Source organism: Falco rusticolus, chromosome 3 (genome assembly GCF_015220075.1).
Source record: "Falco rusticolus isolate bFalRus1 chromosome 3, bFalRus1.pri, whole genome shotgun sequence".
Lineage (NCBI taxonomy): Eukaryota > Metazoa > Chordata > Aves > Falconiformes > Falconidae > Falco > Falco rusticolus.
In genome coordinates this window covers 16,901,764-16,916,818 of record NC_051189.1, presented here as the reverse complement: position 1 = coordinate 16,916,818, position 15,055 = coordinate 16,901,764, and the positions used below count along the sequence as shown (strand labels likewise).

The 15,055-nt window shown below is 36.6% G+C and overlaps 1 protein-coding gene across 1 annotated transcript in view; it reads right to left on the bottom strand.

Moving 5' to 3' along the window:
• The window catches only part of WASHC5 (WASH complex subunit 5), a 28,667-nt gene that overhangs the window by 10,442 nt on the left and 3,170 nt on the right, over positions 1 to 15,055 (bottom strand). Inside the window, exons 3-15 of the mRNA XM_037378739.1 lie at positions 14,547 to 14,692; positions 13,376 to 13,460; positions 13,011 to 13,111; positions 11,881 to 12,073; positions 9,778 to 9,930; positions 7,131 to 7,244; positions 5,836 to 6,007; positions 4,506 to 4,633; positions 3,507 to 3,636; positions 2,389 to 2,501; positions 1,572 to 1,738; positions 865 to 940; positions 85 to 195 (exon numbers count right to left, since the gene is read on the bottom strand). Coding sequence (XP_037234636.1) covers positions 85 to 195; positions 865 to 940; positions 1,572 to 1,738; positions 2,389 to 2,501; positions 3,507 to 3,636; positions 4,506 to 4,633; positions 5,836 to 6,007; positions 7,131 to 7,244; positions 9,778 to 9,930; positions 11,881 to 12,073; positions 13,011 to 13,111; positions 13,376 to 13,460; positions 14,547 to 14,692 — 1,689 coding nt within the window. The remainder of the gene's footprint in view (positions 1 to 84; positions 196 to 864; positions 941 to 1,571; positions 1,739 to 2,388; positions 2,502 to 3,506; positions 3,637 to 4,505; positions 4,634 to 5,835; positions 6,008 to 7,130; positions 7,245 to 9,777; positions 9,931 to 11,880; positions 12,074 to 13,010; positions 13,112 to 13,375; positions 13,461 to 14,546; positions 14,693 to 15,055) is intronic.

Below are 15,055 nucleotides of genomic sequence, written 5' to 3'. Positions count from 1 at the left end.
GTCAGCATATTCTCATTAAAATGAAATAATTCTTCAGAAAAAATCGTAAGAGAACAAGACAATTACGCCTCTTCAAATGCCTACCTTTCTTACATAGGAAACCAACTCGCCAGAATAATACTGTGATACACTGAGAAGATCAGGACTGTTTGCTTGATTGATGCGGAGAAGTGGCAAGTCAAGAGCAGAAGCAAGCTGGAAATAAAATTAATATTTTAACTTCAGATGTCTGTTTTTCTATTACAAATTACGTGCTTGAATTCTCTTGCTCAGACTCTTGACATACAACTCAAAGCACTAGATTCTTCCCTGAAGACCAGTATTAGAACATCAGATTTGCCAACAGAAAAAAAAAATTGTTAAAAGACAAAAAAGTCCAACAGTCTATAAGGCTACATTCCCCTTACTAATTTTTTTTTAAATCTTAACAGTTGCATGAGATATTTTTCCGTTGTAATTCTACATTCTCCCTCATACTATTTCCTGTTCTTACTTCTATGGAAAGTATTTTCATCTGATGCCAGATCTTCATCGTGACACACAAAGGGCATAGCCAACATAACTTTTGTAATTCCTTCAGTCTCCTCTGATACACGTGCAGAGGACCCCATCTATGCACCAATGTCTTCAGCAAATAACTGTAATGAGTAGAGGCTGGGTTATGAGACTTACTTGCCTAACAGCAGCAATATAACTGGTTGCATTAAAAAAACATGCATAATTTGGTTTTATATTCTTTAAAGCTAAAATTTTGGTAAAGTTTTGACTCTGGTGACTTCACAGCCTTTGACCTGTTAAGCCTATTTAACAAACGCTTTGGTTGACCTGCAGTGTTCAAGTACATCCACTGTTGTTTATACTTACCTTTAAGAAAGTGGCTCTGAGTTTTGTTACCATAGATGGACTGACTCTTATGCTTTCCTGCATAATAGATGTAAAGCTGGGGTAGGAGACAAACAAAAAAAATTAGCTTCTTCCCCTGAAACTCTTTACTTTCAACTGTTAAATCATATGTCATCAGCACCAGTGTAATCTAGAAATGACACAGGAGATCACTAGAGAACTTCACTGAAGGAGGATTCTGGTCTGAATGCATATTGATTAGAAAAAATCTGTATGATAAAGGGGTAGGCAAGGCAAAAGAGGGCATCGGGGAGCATTAACAGCCAAAGTAGTGAAGTAGCAGCTCAGAAAAAACACTCATCAGAAGAGGAGTTCTCTAACGTTTGTCTTTCCTTGTTTGTTTTTGGCTGAAATAGGAACTCCAGTACTTTGAAGAACACTTAACTAGACTAAAGGCTTGACATAAAAGCTTAAAATTGTTACAGGTAGAACAGGATAGACAGTAAAAAGTTACAGTATCACTTAACCTGCAGCTACCAACATGACAAGGATGGCTGTTAATTCTTATTCAAGTTGATGAGAGTTAAATACAGTCAACAACTTACAGAACAAGGCCTCAAAACTCTTTTTAAATTGGAAAGTTTATAGCATTAATAATATTTATGCATGCTATTTCCCACAAGTTTTGAAAATAACAACTGACTTGGAAGAAGTTCCTGCTAAGATACCTGTCAATTAATTGCCAAGCATAAGAAAGATCACCAACTATCTGCATGGAGATCAAGACCTCTTCTTTGATGTTGATAGTTCGGATCATCTGATGGAGGAATTTGCGGGTGTCAGCCAAAAACTGGCAAACTTGCAGGTTAGTTTCCAGCTGGTGAAACTCTTGGACCTGTATTTAAGAAACAAAAAAACCAAACCAACCCCATGAAACAACACCCCCATTTTTTTTTTTTTTCTGTTCATCTTTAAGGACAGCAATACAAATAGAATCAGTAAACTGACACATTTCTTCAGGATGCTACTACAGTAAGACAGTTAACAAATCCTGGCCTATTTCAGAGTGTGTTAAATAATAAATTTCACAAAGTTACTTGAGGAGGTGTACTGTGAAACACCACACCACACTGAATTCTCTTTCATACCCTGGGAGTAGAAGAAATACGTACAAAACAAACATGGTTATTTTTATTTTACCTTTCAAATTGCTCTCTCCAGCTTCAAATGAATTTATTTTCAGAATGTCTAATAAAATGAGTGATTTACCAACTAATGTTTAATACTGAATTAATTTCTTTGAAACATCCTACTAACCCTCAGCTTCAGGTGGCATGGTTTTTCATGCTCTATCCCTTATTTCACAATCATGATGTCTATAAGCAAGTCATGCTTATGTGTAAAACTGCAAAGATCTAAAGACTTACAACAAGTGTTAAAATGCAGATCTGCTTTGTAACTCATCTATTGGAAGTCAGTGCATGTGTATTAAATGATATATTTCAAAAGGATGAGCTCATTTATCTCAAAATTTCTTTGCCATACCTCCTCCAATGCCTGTATTAGCTGCACAGTTTTTCTGCCAGCTGCAGTGGAATCATCGTAGTTTAGAGACATTATTTGCTTGGAGATTTCTCTGAACCAAGCCTGAAGATTTTCTGTGTAAGAACATGAAAAATTTAGTCAAATCTTTGCATGTATCATAAGCAACAAAAACACAGGGAACTTGCTAGTCAAAACAAACAAACAAGCTATACACATAGGAGATGATTTAAAAAATTTTCATTTTTCTCTTACATTTCTAGTCTTCCAACATGTAGACCTGAGAAGTGGCAAATGCTCAGGTAAGTTTCACATACAATATTAAAAAAACCCAACTAACAGCACAAATGGGCATTATAAAATCTATACTAAGATGATAAAGCCCTTCAAATCATAAATTTGTGTTTTATGAACTGGTTTATGATGTTAATTGCCTTCTCAGTTGCAATTTCTATGTTTTAGCTACAAGTTTGTTGACATCTAAAAGATAAAAGGAAATACTTCAGTAAGGTAATTCCGCTTTTAAATGGAAGCGAGCGAGAAAATTTCCTGTATTCTAAATTTTGTTGCTTTGGATTGATCACAAACACTGCCCTTACATTGACAGTTTTTGCAGTATTCCTGAGAGTGATTTACAACTCTTATTCTTACACCAGTTCAAGGGGGAGAATACCCCTCAGTGCAGACAAGTAGTAAAAGAAGTTTTGAAAAAATGCTGATACAACAGAAATCCAGACTACAACTTGGGAAAGAATGAGGGGAGGTTAAACCATCCCCATATTTAATGGGCATGATCTTTGCACTCCTGTGTACATAAAACACAGTGATGTGAACTGCGTTGTACATAGAAAAGCGAATGGACATTTCATAGTCTTAGCTGGCATATCTAAATAAAGTGATAAAAAATATTTTTTAAAATATGGTTGTCTAAATATGGCTTACATATGGAATATATGCAACATTTGTAAACAGGACAGCATGTAAGAGACCTCTGTGGCAGCTGAGGGACATGAAAATTTTTATTATTACCAGTATTAGCCTAATGTATTTTCTTTTGGTATTAGCTTAGAAATAAAAAGCAAAATTACTTTTTTCGCCCCAGATCAGTTTTTAATAATTACCATTTTTCTCCACTCTAGTAAGAGGTTTAACTCCTGAGAAGACATCAGCAAGCTCAGTCATCCTTTCAGATCCTTCTTTTTTATAGTTTTCCCATTTTGTTTGTTTTTCTGACAGCATCTGCTTGAACATCTATTGAAAAACGAAGCATTTGGTTTACAAAACTGGCAAGAAGACATACTACAATGGATTAAATAAAATACTGAAAGCAGATGGAACTGACTTACAGCGATTGCTATATAACTTCAAGATCTTGCCAAAATATTAAATACAAAATTAAAAACATTAAGAAATACAGCGCCAGTGTGATAGACATACAGTGATAGAAATTAACTGAATTTTAAAAAAACCAGTATGATGCAGATACTGTTGATTTTTAGTCACTTATAAAAATATCCAGTAACTTTTTTAGCTTATAGTTGCTAGAAGACCCTGGGCTAATGTTGACTTATACTTCACACAGTCATCTCAGCCTATACAAAGAAACCCAATTTAAAAAAAGCATGTACGTGAAGTTAAGCATAATTAGAAATATTCTACTAGGTTAGTACCAGAGCTTTAATGGGCAATCTTTTAGAAACGGCAGAACGCACATAGGTATAAGAGTTTTCTTAGGAGCTTATACTCAAGATACATAGGCTTTTGTCTCTGTTTAAAAGAAAGCCTGAAAAAGAGAAGTATGGCAGGCTAAAAAGTTACACAGCTTCCTCAACAGATTTTATTATGCTTGTTACCAGGATGTTCATGCAAAATTCTGAGTAAATATAAACACATTGTGTTAAGAATTAAATTAAATTTTAAAAGGCCAATTATCGAGAAGGCTGCAAAAGTCACCTCCAAGCAACAGTATTTTGTAATCTTTGACAGAAAACTCATAAATAACAAATCAAAATAATCATTCTTTATGTAAGTGGACTGTGTGGTAAACATACTACTACTAAAGTCTTCAGCTCTGTTCTGCCATTCAGGGGAAAACACTGAAGAAAGCAGCAGCATATTACCTCTTTCAAAATGAATTCAAATTGAGCTGTATCCAGAAGGAGCTGGAAAAGGATCCTGGGTTTGTACCTTGAGTCTGCTAGAATTTGATCCTTTATCTGGCGGAGACGTTTGTTATTTGGATCACAAGCTGAAAATGGAAAGACAACATTTCTCCACTGTTACAGAATTTGACCAAGCTTTTCAATCCTTTTAAATAGACTTTTTCTTTTTTTTAATAGCTTGAAAGCAAAAACATTTTGCTCTGATAAGTCCCCCCTTGCTCTCCATTTATATGGGTCTCCAAACCCTTCTAAAACCCTTCCTCGCAATATAAAAATTAAGGCTTCTGTGGTGCTTCAGCCTTCTTCAAACTCTTTTGTGAGCTTCTGCAAACTAAATGTGAATTTAGTTCACATGACTGAGAAGCCCAAAGACTGAAGTTTGTAAAACCATTACAGAAAATGCATGGAGGTGTAACAGAAGCTTTCTCACTATCAAGAAGCCTCAAAGGCAGAACAAGCATTCAACCTAAGAGAATGTCTAAATAGGTAAATTTACAGACCCAAACTCATGTCAGAGACATCATTCAACAGTGCTGGTTAAATTTCAGTTCAAGAGAACAAAACACTTGGGCTTAAATTGTTGATTACTAAGATATTAAGAAGTTGGCTACTGCTTTCCTTTTGGCACTAGGTAAAATGTAGAGGAATGAAGCTGGGTTAATTAACATTGATAACACAGCTGTGGGCTGGCTTCAGGGGCGGTGGGTTGGCGGGTTGGCTCATGTAGACAAGGTGCAGGTGTGGCTGGTTCTGTTAAGTGGCTGGGCAGCTGAGGAAGAGAGAGGAGGAAGAAGCAGAGAGAGAGAGAGAGAGAGAGCAAGCGAGTGAGCTTGCGCTCTGGATGAGGAGAGACAAGGAGAAGGCAGCAGAGGGACTGGCATGAAGAGTATGTTGGTATGTGATGGTAAAAGACCTTGTTGCAGCTGATAGTTTGGAGAGTGCAGCAACAGTAAAACTTTCAGAATGATACTTTAAGTGCTAAGGCAGAAAAATGTAAAGTACCCAGACTTTTTCTGCAGAGCATTATTCAACAGGATCATGACTTCTCCTACTATTTTTTATACCTGTGTCTAGCTTGTGAAAGTTAAGGAAAAGCACATGTGCTGTTTCAGCCAAAGACTTCAGGAGACTGTTAGCAAAGTGACAGCTCAACAATCTATTGAAAACAGGAGATGAAACTCTGCTGACTTCAACAGCAGCCCACAGTGAACTTCCCTTGGGTCCTAACATGAAGCACCAGTACAGCAGGATTGACACTCTGTAAAAGAAATCTAGCATGAAATCTTACCTGTGTCAGCAGTATGAAGCATCAGCCAGCGGATTGCTACATTGCAGTCTCGTAGGCAGTTCAGCAGCTTGGGAATATTGTCCAGCACCAACTCTTCCCTTAGACAGCCCTCTTTGAGAAACTGCTGCACCTGAGTGTGCACTCGCTCAGTGACTGCAGCATACCTGCTTGCCTTAGAATATACAAAGCTCGCATCAATATAATCCTTGCCTCAAATGGAATACATCATTACAATGTGACTGTGGCTTCCTGAGAACTTAAAGGGCACACAGATCAAAGAAGTGCTATAAAAATTATCATTATTATTATTAGGCAATATCATACACTACAACTGCATGACAAAGGATGAAGGCTAAATTTTAAAATGTTTTTAAATTTTAAAACAATTCCAAAAATGCAGACTTGTAAACTTCCTATATTCACCTATGTACTCTCTAGAAATTATTCTTTAAAATAGTACTAATATGTTATTGCCTAATGAGAGAGAACAACAGAAATCTATTCCAGAATGGAAATACTTCTTATGAATCAGATGTCAGTTCTACCTAGCAAACTTCTTCCCTAAAGACTAAGGAAAAGATTTCTGCTCATATTCCCCAAGTTTACTAGACAATACATAGTACAGGTCTCCTAATCAGACCCTTCTGTGTGTCCTTTCCTGAGCACAAGGGTCAGATTCTAAGGAGGCATTCAGAGATCATCAGTCAACGGATTTGTTGATTGGGCAAACAATCAACAACCTGATATTACTCACTGTTTTTCAGGCATGGAAAAAAATTATTTCACATAAAATGAACTAACTGCATTGCCTCATACAACATTCTGGTATCAGTCTTTTAAATCAGATACTGTTTCCAGATTATTGTTTATATAATTTGGGAGGCTTCATTTAAAACTGAGTGCCACACTGTCGGCATAAACGTGTAACTTCTAAAATTGTTATCTATGAAAGACAAACACTACAGTCAGCCTAAGACATGCCAGTACCGCACAACATGATGAAGAGTGCTAGCATTTACCCAGTAAAGTCACAACTCTGAAACCTTTAGGGGAAACAAACACCATAAAAGGAAGTGAAACAAGCAGTGCTGCGAAAACCAGATTCTGAAACTTGGAAGTATCATTAACTCAAAGTTGTGTACAAAGTTATGTACTCAAAAGTATTGTACTTGAATAGAATGCAAATAATTGTATGCAGGAGAAAACAGACCCTTGTATTACTGATGTCATAGAATACACTTGAGATGCCCACACAGCTGAATCTTGCTAAAAATACTTAACTCTGGCTTATGTACCTGCTCTTTGACATTTGAAAGATCCAGTGTGTAGTTCAGGGCAGTTTTAGCAGCTTTGTAGGGTTCCCATGCTTCTGCTAGATTTACAGTGATACCCATGTAAATGCTAATAACCTAGGATTGGAAACAGAAAACAAGAAGTTGCATTTATATTTCTCTTAAGAAAAAGACATACTTAGCAATAGGAGTACAAAGTGATATGCTTTCTATGTAGATGAGATATATAGGGTATAAATATGAGGTAACAAAACTTTTTTTGTAGCTGTACTTCTTACTCCACCATCTTTGGAAATCAAGGTGTAAGACGACTTTGAAATAAAAGCCACACAGTTAATCAGAGGCTTAGTTCTGAAAACCAGCTGACAGTTCTTTCAGTCACTATGTCCTTGGCCTCTATTTTTTTTCCTCATGAACGCAAGACTTCTTTTTCATTTCCATGATGCTATGCAGAACATGGACAAAAAAGCAACTTGGGAAATGACTGGGGGAGGCGGGGCGGGGGAAGGAGGAAATTATTTTAATAAATCCTACTCCCAAGAATGCCCAAAGGACCAAACTAAAATGTCATCCATCTTCTGTGGTGAACACAGAAGAAAATTATGATTCCAAGCTGCGATTTTTAAGGACCAAAGAGAAACTGACTTCAGACTCTTAGCCAAGTTTAAGTGTGATTAAAAATACAGAATTGCGGTTGACTTACTGGTGTTTTAAAGACACTTTATTAAAAATGGAAGCCTTGGGTTACTGACAGTTGAAGGATATACAGAGCTGTGGTATTATGAGCTTCATCACTATTAACCCAATATTCCTCCATCGAGGAGTGATCACATCTAAAAGAACACTGTCAGCCTTTGAGCTCTTCTGACAGTCTCAAAAAGGAAGCCAGTAAAGGCGAATGGGACACCGGTCTGCTGATATTAGGATCCCCCTCATATTGTTGAAGTGAAGCTCATTATGTCAGTTCCTCAAAGGCTATGCTTCAACTGCTAACAATCATTTGAAACCAGCCTAAGGGTCAAGTATTCTGTATAATGCAGCTAACTCATCCATACCTGATCACAAGACGACAGGTATTGTCTTAAAATATCAGTTTGTACTACAAAGTCAAATGAATAAAAATGCTAGCATAAATAATAAAAAAAAAATCACAATGCCAAGTTCTCATTTCTAAAATAAGCTTGCAGTTTTTCAGAAACTGAAGGGTTCTAGTATCTATTAAAATAGCCAGCTGTTACAGTCTCTTCCCTCCCTTCTTCACTGTTCCACTTATGGTACAGAAGAATACAATTTGAAACCAAGAGAGATACATGAATTAATTTATAGTTTCTTTGTTAAGTTTGTTTCCCTTTGGTATAGCCTAGCTGGGAACTGTATTGTTACATGACAGCCTATTTCTGTAGCATTTTTTTTGAATACTACGACTTCTGGAAGGAAATCCTAAATCTCAGTACTGAGACATGTAGTAATTCCATTTTGATCACTGCATCTGAAAAGGTCTGTAGAATTGCACAGTGATAGGTTTTGCTTCTAAGTTACTTGGACAATGGCATAGAATGAATCCTTAAACAAGTTTCCAAACAACGGGGGAGGATTTGCTGGAGAGCAAGACTGTCATCCAGAGCATTCCCGACCAGCTGTTAGAATTCACCAGCAGAAATCACATGAAGTTCAAGAATGATAAATACAAGTCCTTTATGCGGAACAAAACCAAACCCTTGGAATAGCACAATCTCACTGCCTGTGTAACAATTCTCCAGAAAGGGACCTAAGTGTCCCAGTGGACAAACTGAACAGGAACCAGACATGCAGCCTTATAACAACAAAGAGTAACCATCCAGTGGGCTACGCCAGCCAGATTGTCACCAGCAGACTGAGGAAAGTGATTACTTCCATCTAGTCAGCCCTCATGAGGTCTTATGAGTAATGTGTCCAGATTTAGGCTTCTCAGTAGGAGACAGACACAGACAAACTGGAATGAATCTAATAGTCACTAAGACACTTATGGGGACTCACTATGGAAGCAGAGGCTCTGACAGCTGGGTTTACTTAAGCTGGAAGAAAGATGACTAAGGGATCTGACTGTGGTCTTCTGCTACCTAAAAGGAAGTTATGAATAAGACAGAGCCAACCCATCTCAGAGGTGCACAGGGAAAAGACAAGAGGCAACAGTCACAAGCTACAAGGAAAATTCTGGTTGTATAGAAGAAAGAAATTCTTCACCATCAGAATGATTAAGCACAGACACCGGTGTCCACAGAGACTGTAGATTCTTCATTTTAAATACTTTAAAAAGTAACTGGACAAGGCCTGAGCAGCCTGATTGAACTTTGAAGTTGGCCCTGCTTTGAGGAGAAGGCTGGACTAGAAGATGCCTGTAATACCTTCCAGCCTACATTCTCCTATGAGTCACTTTACCATGACGGTATTAGAGTGTAGTTGATTTAAACATTTAAGATGATAATTGATACTTTCAAAGGATAGTCTTCCATGCTTATCCAGAAGGTTTGCTTCACTCTGAACAAATAAAAATTTCCACAGAGAAGAATCTATTCTAGTTTTAAGACATAATGCATACTGTAAAAATAAGCTAAATTGTTCCTGTAACATTAAATCCAGGGAACAGTTTTAAAACAGAATTAATTTTTACCCAATTGTCTGGAAAGTATTTATCCACTATCTCTCTCATTTTTGCTTGCTGAGTGTGAAGAATAGAAGGGTCAAAATACAGTATCACATAGAGCATAGCAGCCTGAGTAGCCAGGGCAGTGCTGCGGTGTTCTGGTAATGGATATGCTGAAACCTAGAAAAAGGGAAAAACCAAAACTGAACATAATATAATGCAACATAACCCACCTGAAAATATTACAGAAAGTACAGAATATAGAAACCAGGAGGCAAGGAGTATATTTAGATAAGCTGGACATGCTTACACATGCAGCATATTTACCAGACACACTTCCTGGAATATAAAGTTGACCATGTAGATGTCTGCTAAAACTTTAACAGGCTATAGTAAGATTTTACTCTGCTGTAAATAGTCAAAGGAAGAATGAACCAAAGAGCTTCAGATGAGCTCAAAGGAGAAGAGCTAAATAAGTATTTTATAAGGACTAGGTATGTTTAGTTCATCTCCGATAGAAACAAGGATTAATTTAATCAAAGTAAAAGGGAATTAGGATGCAGATAATTATTCACCAATTCCATGTACCAGAAAGATAAAAAAAATTTAAATTATCAACTGAATTTTCATTTTAAAAATACATGATAATGTATTAAAAGACCTCCATACTAACAAAAACACTGGCATCAAAATCATACATTGGTATCATACAATCTCAACATTGCTAAAGGAAAACAGTTCTCTTTTTATTTAGTAACATCCTATTTTTCTTTAATTTTGATTGGTTATTTTATTAGGTTAAATTTTCAGACTAGTATGAAAATTCAGGTTTCTGCCCGCTACCATGACGAATAAGCTGCAATTATCAAAGGAGATAACACCTCAGATATGACATGATTTAGTAAAACAAGCTGTATTCAGTTTGGGTTGAGCTAAAAATTTCTACCCTACTTTTCGTACTACATTTGGAGAAAGTACATTGGTTACAAACATGCTTTGTATAGAAACATTAATGCTTTTCATTATCAAATGATTACTACAAAATAGAGACTAAATTTGCAATATTATTTTAATGCAAAGGCAATAAACCAATGTATAAAAGAGGACAAGTAATTTTGATACAAAGTATCAGCTGATTTTAGTAAGATTTCTAGATTAAGTATTTCACAAGAGCAGTCTCACAAACACTTCCATTTCCTATGAGAGACAAATTATGTCATAAAATGGGTTCCCTTCATAACTTACTAAGTTATCTTTTGTCAGTGTCTAGAATTTTACACAGCTTAAAAAAATTCCTACAGTAAAGTACCTGAGAAGGCTTATTTTCCCTCTTGAAAGTCATTATGTCTGTCCATAATATGAAAGTGTTTTTTGTAAGGTCCCTAGTCTTTAAAGTACTACTCCTGCCTAAAGAATTTAAGCCTTTATTTCATATTATCATTCATTAAATGTGGAATTCTGGTTTCCTGCATCTATAAATTGTTTCAGTTAGCCAGGACTTACTGAAAGAGCGCCAGTAATTACAGAAATGATTGCTTGTCCATGCTAAAGATGGAAACCTGCTCAAAAGCAAATGCTTTGTTAAAGATCTCTCAAAGCAGTCATATTAGAAGAGACTGTAAATATAGTAGCCATAACTCATACTTTGCTTCCATTTTTCTTTTCCTTTATTAACACAATTCTCATAGTTAATAGCTGTGATATTAGTGTTCCTTTTCAAACACATTGTCTACCAAGCGATGATAAAACTCTTTGCTGTAACTAAAAGAATGGGAAACTCCGAAGAAATTAAGTTATTACAAGTGGCCAATCATTAATGATTTAAAGACATCAAACATTTTTTTTTTTTAATGCAAGGTTGGCCAAACACTGGAGCAGGTTGCCCAGAGAGGTTCTGCAGTCTGCACCTCTGGAGATACTCAAAACTCAGCTGGACTCAGTCCTGGGCAACCTGCTCCAGCTGCCTCTGCCTGAGCCAGAGGGTTGGGCTGTGGGTAGGTGTCTCAAGAAGTCCTTTCCAACCTCTGATTTTGTGATTTATTTTTTTCTGGACTGCATGGTTGAATAACTAAGCTGTGAAACCATTTCACATTCACATTTAGGTCCCCCTTTTATCTCACAGTAACTTACCTGGTTATAAATGTCATCAGACCGTAAACGGCCAATAACCATGCTAATGAATGTTTCACTTATGGGTACCCTGCTGAAGTAACTCTCAGGGTAGTTTGGAGGTCTTTTAGCTCCAGGTTGGCTCGAGTATCCAGTGCTTCGAAGCAATTTACAGATATCATCTAAATTGGAATCAGCAGAGGACCGGGCTGCACTGTTTTACAAAAGACAGGAAAACACACCATTGAACTGTATGACCTAACCATTTCCTCTTCTCCTTGCCCTTGTAACCATGCCTTTCTTCCAGGAAAATGATCAGATACTAATGTCTGGAAGATTTTTTTGTTGTTTACTCCATGAATATAATGTTCACCATATTACAGGAGGACATGGATAAGTGTCCATACTGGAATCCCAGATAAGCACACAAAGCACAAACAGAAAAATGAACTTCACTCAGGAAGAGAAACAGAAAAAAATGACTATATTCAGAGGGGGAGTTTTGTTCTGGGTTGTTGTTTTTTTTCCTCTCCATTCTGAATTCCTTTTGTTGATCCACTTCTGCATTCCAGAGTTAAGGAATCCTCTCTCGTTATACACTGAGAGGCATAAACATAGCCAAAGCAGCACAGGAACCAGATACCCTCCTTTTTTATATGTGTGAAAGGATTTGCACTGATACCCTTTAAGACTCCAACTGTCATACAATGATGCTGTTAACCTACCCTGGAAAACTCACTATTGATTTGACTAATCAAGCAGTGTAACTACTAGAGGTCTAACTTGCAACGTATTTGTCATCTAGATACTCAGGACCTTGCTTGCACATTGGGAAACCTGTGATAGTCTCATAGCTGGCTTTGCACGATTAAAGCTTTAGCTGAAAGCTTGCCAGCGGACTTCAAATTTCTGTTGTGACAGCATGAGAAATCTATTGCTTCAGTTTTTCAGCTAGACCTGCAAACACAGCTAAAGCAAGGAGTTCTACTGATATTGAGAGCTCTGCTGAAATGCGTCTATCCGTATATAGTCAGTTGATCAAAAAGGTGTCAATATTGTCTTTTACCTTAATTCAATAACCTAGTTAACTGAATAAACTGCCTGTTACATCCTTTCAGCCTTGAGTGCTTCTGCATATCAATATACATTACCTATATCTGTAGTAGGAAACCAACATTCTTTCTCTGACTTCTCCTTCAATCTTTTGGTCAATGACCAATAGCATGACTCCATATAAATAGAGTGCTTCACACTGTTTGGAAAGAAAGAATGAAGGAAGGAAATGACATAAACACAACTTTGTAGTAACATTTAAAGACAAATGTGTTGGCAAACTAATCCAATATCAACTGTATAGTCAATACAATATGAAACGTGCCAGGCTGTAGAATCCTGGTCTTTGTCCTCCTGCAAGCGAGTCATAGCATTTCCATGCATTTGGTAAACTTAAATCTTTGTCTAGTTTGGCACTAAACTAGTTGGTTCATTTTCTGTTACAAAACTTTTCAATACTTACTAGAAGCTGTTTTCCATCTTCATTAAGGAGGACCGTTTCTAACGTTTGCTGAATGTAAATTCCTTCATTGAGGTCATCTAAGTATCTAGGAATCATAACAAAGAGTTGGTCACTGACTATTTTGCTCTCTAATCATCTGTCCTCAGAACTCAATTCGTCAATTTTCTCTGAAAGTCAACAGAAACATTAGAACACTTCCCTAGTACAAGTAGCATGGAGCTTTTCAGACAAAGAAGAGATGCTCTACTATGAAACCCGAGGCTGGAAATCCTAGCTAAAGCCAACCAGCTGGCAAAAGCCTTCTTCCATATCTTGATGGCCTTTGCAAAAGCAACTAGAAGATACTTTGTAACTTACAGCTAACACGCTCTTAATCTTCTTATGGATGGATAACAGCCTGAGAGTACCGAGAAGGCTTCCACTCCAGAATTTAGTAAAACTGTCATATTTTCAAATTACCTCAAAAACATCTACTGGAAGTACCATAAATTGATGTCTACTGCAATTTGGAAGGCAGAGCTAGAAACAGTGTTTATCTTGATTAACAGACAATTTCTTCCTATTAAAGTATTTTCCGGTAACACTGCTTCTTAATAAGTAATGTTAAACGTATTTTTTTTCATTAATCTGTTCATATAAGATCAATAACAAAACCAATTCTTATGCTCAAGATTCTCTGGAACTTTTTCTTAAGAGTATTTTATGAACCTTTTAATTGTTTTTTACAGGTAAGAGTAGCAAACTTGAGAATATGGCAACTCCACTGAAAAATCAAGTTCAGGAAAACAATGCCCATCAAAGTTAAAGAAAAAAAACCCTACCTGATATTCTGTTTTGCAAGACCACAAAAAACTTTGTTTAATAACATGGAGCCTCCTTTTATTAAAAAAAAATAATCTTTGAGACAATCTCCAAGATGAAGAAGGAAAACTGGCTCTAGCTTGCAATTGAGGAAATGAAATTGAGAGGTTAAATGTTTTCAAGTCACATACTAAGCTGGTAAGCAACAGTAGGCGTAAAAGTGTTCACTCCAGCAATCCAAGTTTCCAAGTGCACATGAATATGCTTCAATAGCAAGTGTATTGGGCCTCTAAGAAAAAAGCTTCTCATTGTTAAGACTAAACAGTAACCCACTCTTTAAGAAAATCCACATGTATTTAAGATACCATACCTGTTTAAATCTACAATATATTTGTGTACACTCTGAAAAGCTAGATAAAATCTCGTCAAAATTTCAATGTTGTTTTCACGAAATTCTTCATCTAAATCCAGTAACTCAGGTTTGGCTTCCAGTTTGCCTTCACATGTCTCAGGCCCCTAAGAAAAGAATTTCATCTTTAGAGACAGTATTTGACTTTGATGTCTAGGACATCAGTAGGACACAGAACATGTACAACCCCCACCATGCGCACAACACCAGAATTAACATTTCTTACTAAAACAAGGATCTGTAGTTTTCCAGTCTACTTTATGATGAACACTCATTACCTAAAGATGAGTTTTAGACTTTGTTAGAATCTGCAATGATTTTAAATATGATTTATCCTATGTAACCAATGGAAAATATTAGTTAATGCTTTCAGTAAAGCCCCAATGCACCTGAAGCCACTGTGTGCTTTTTGTAGTGCTGTCTCCCTGCTGGAATTTTTTCCTTTACACATTTGATCTGATTGATTTCTG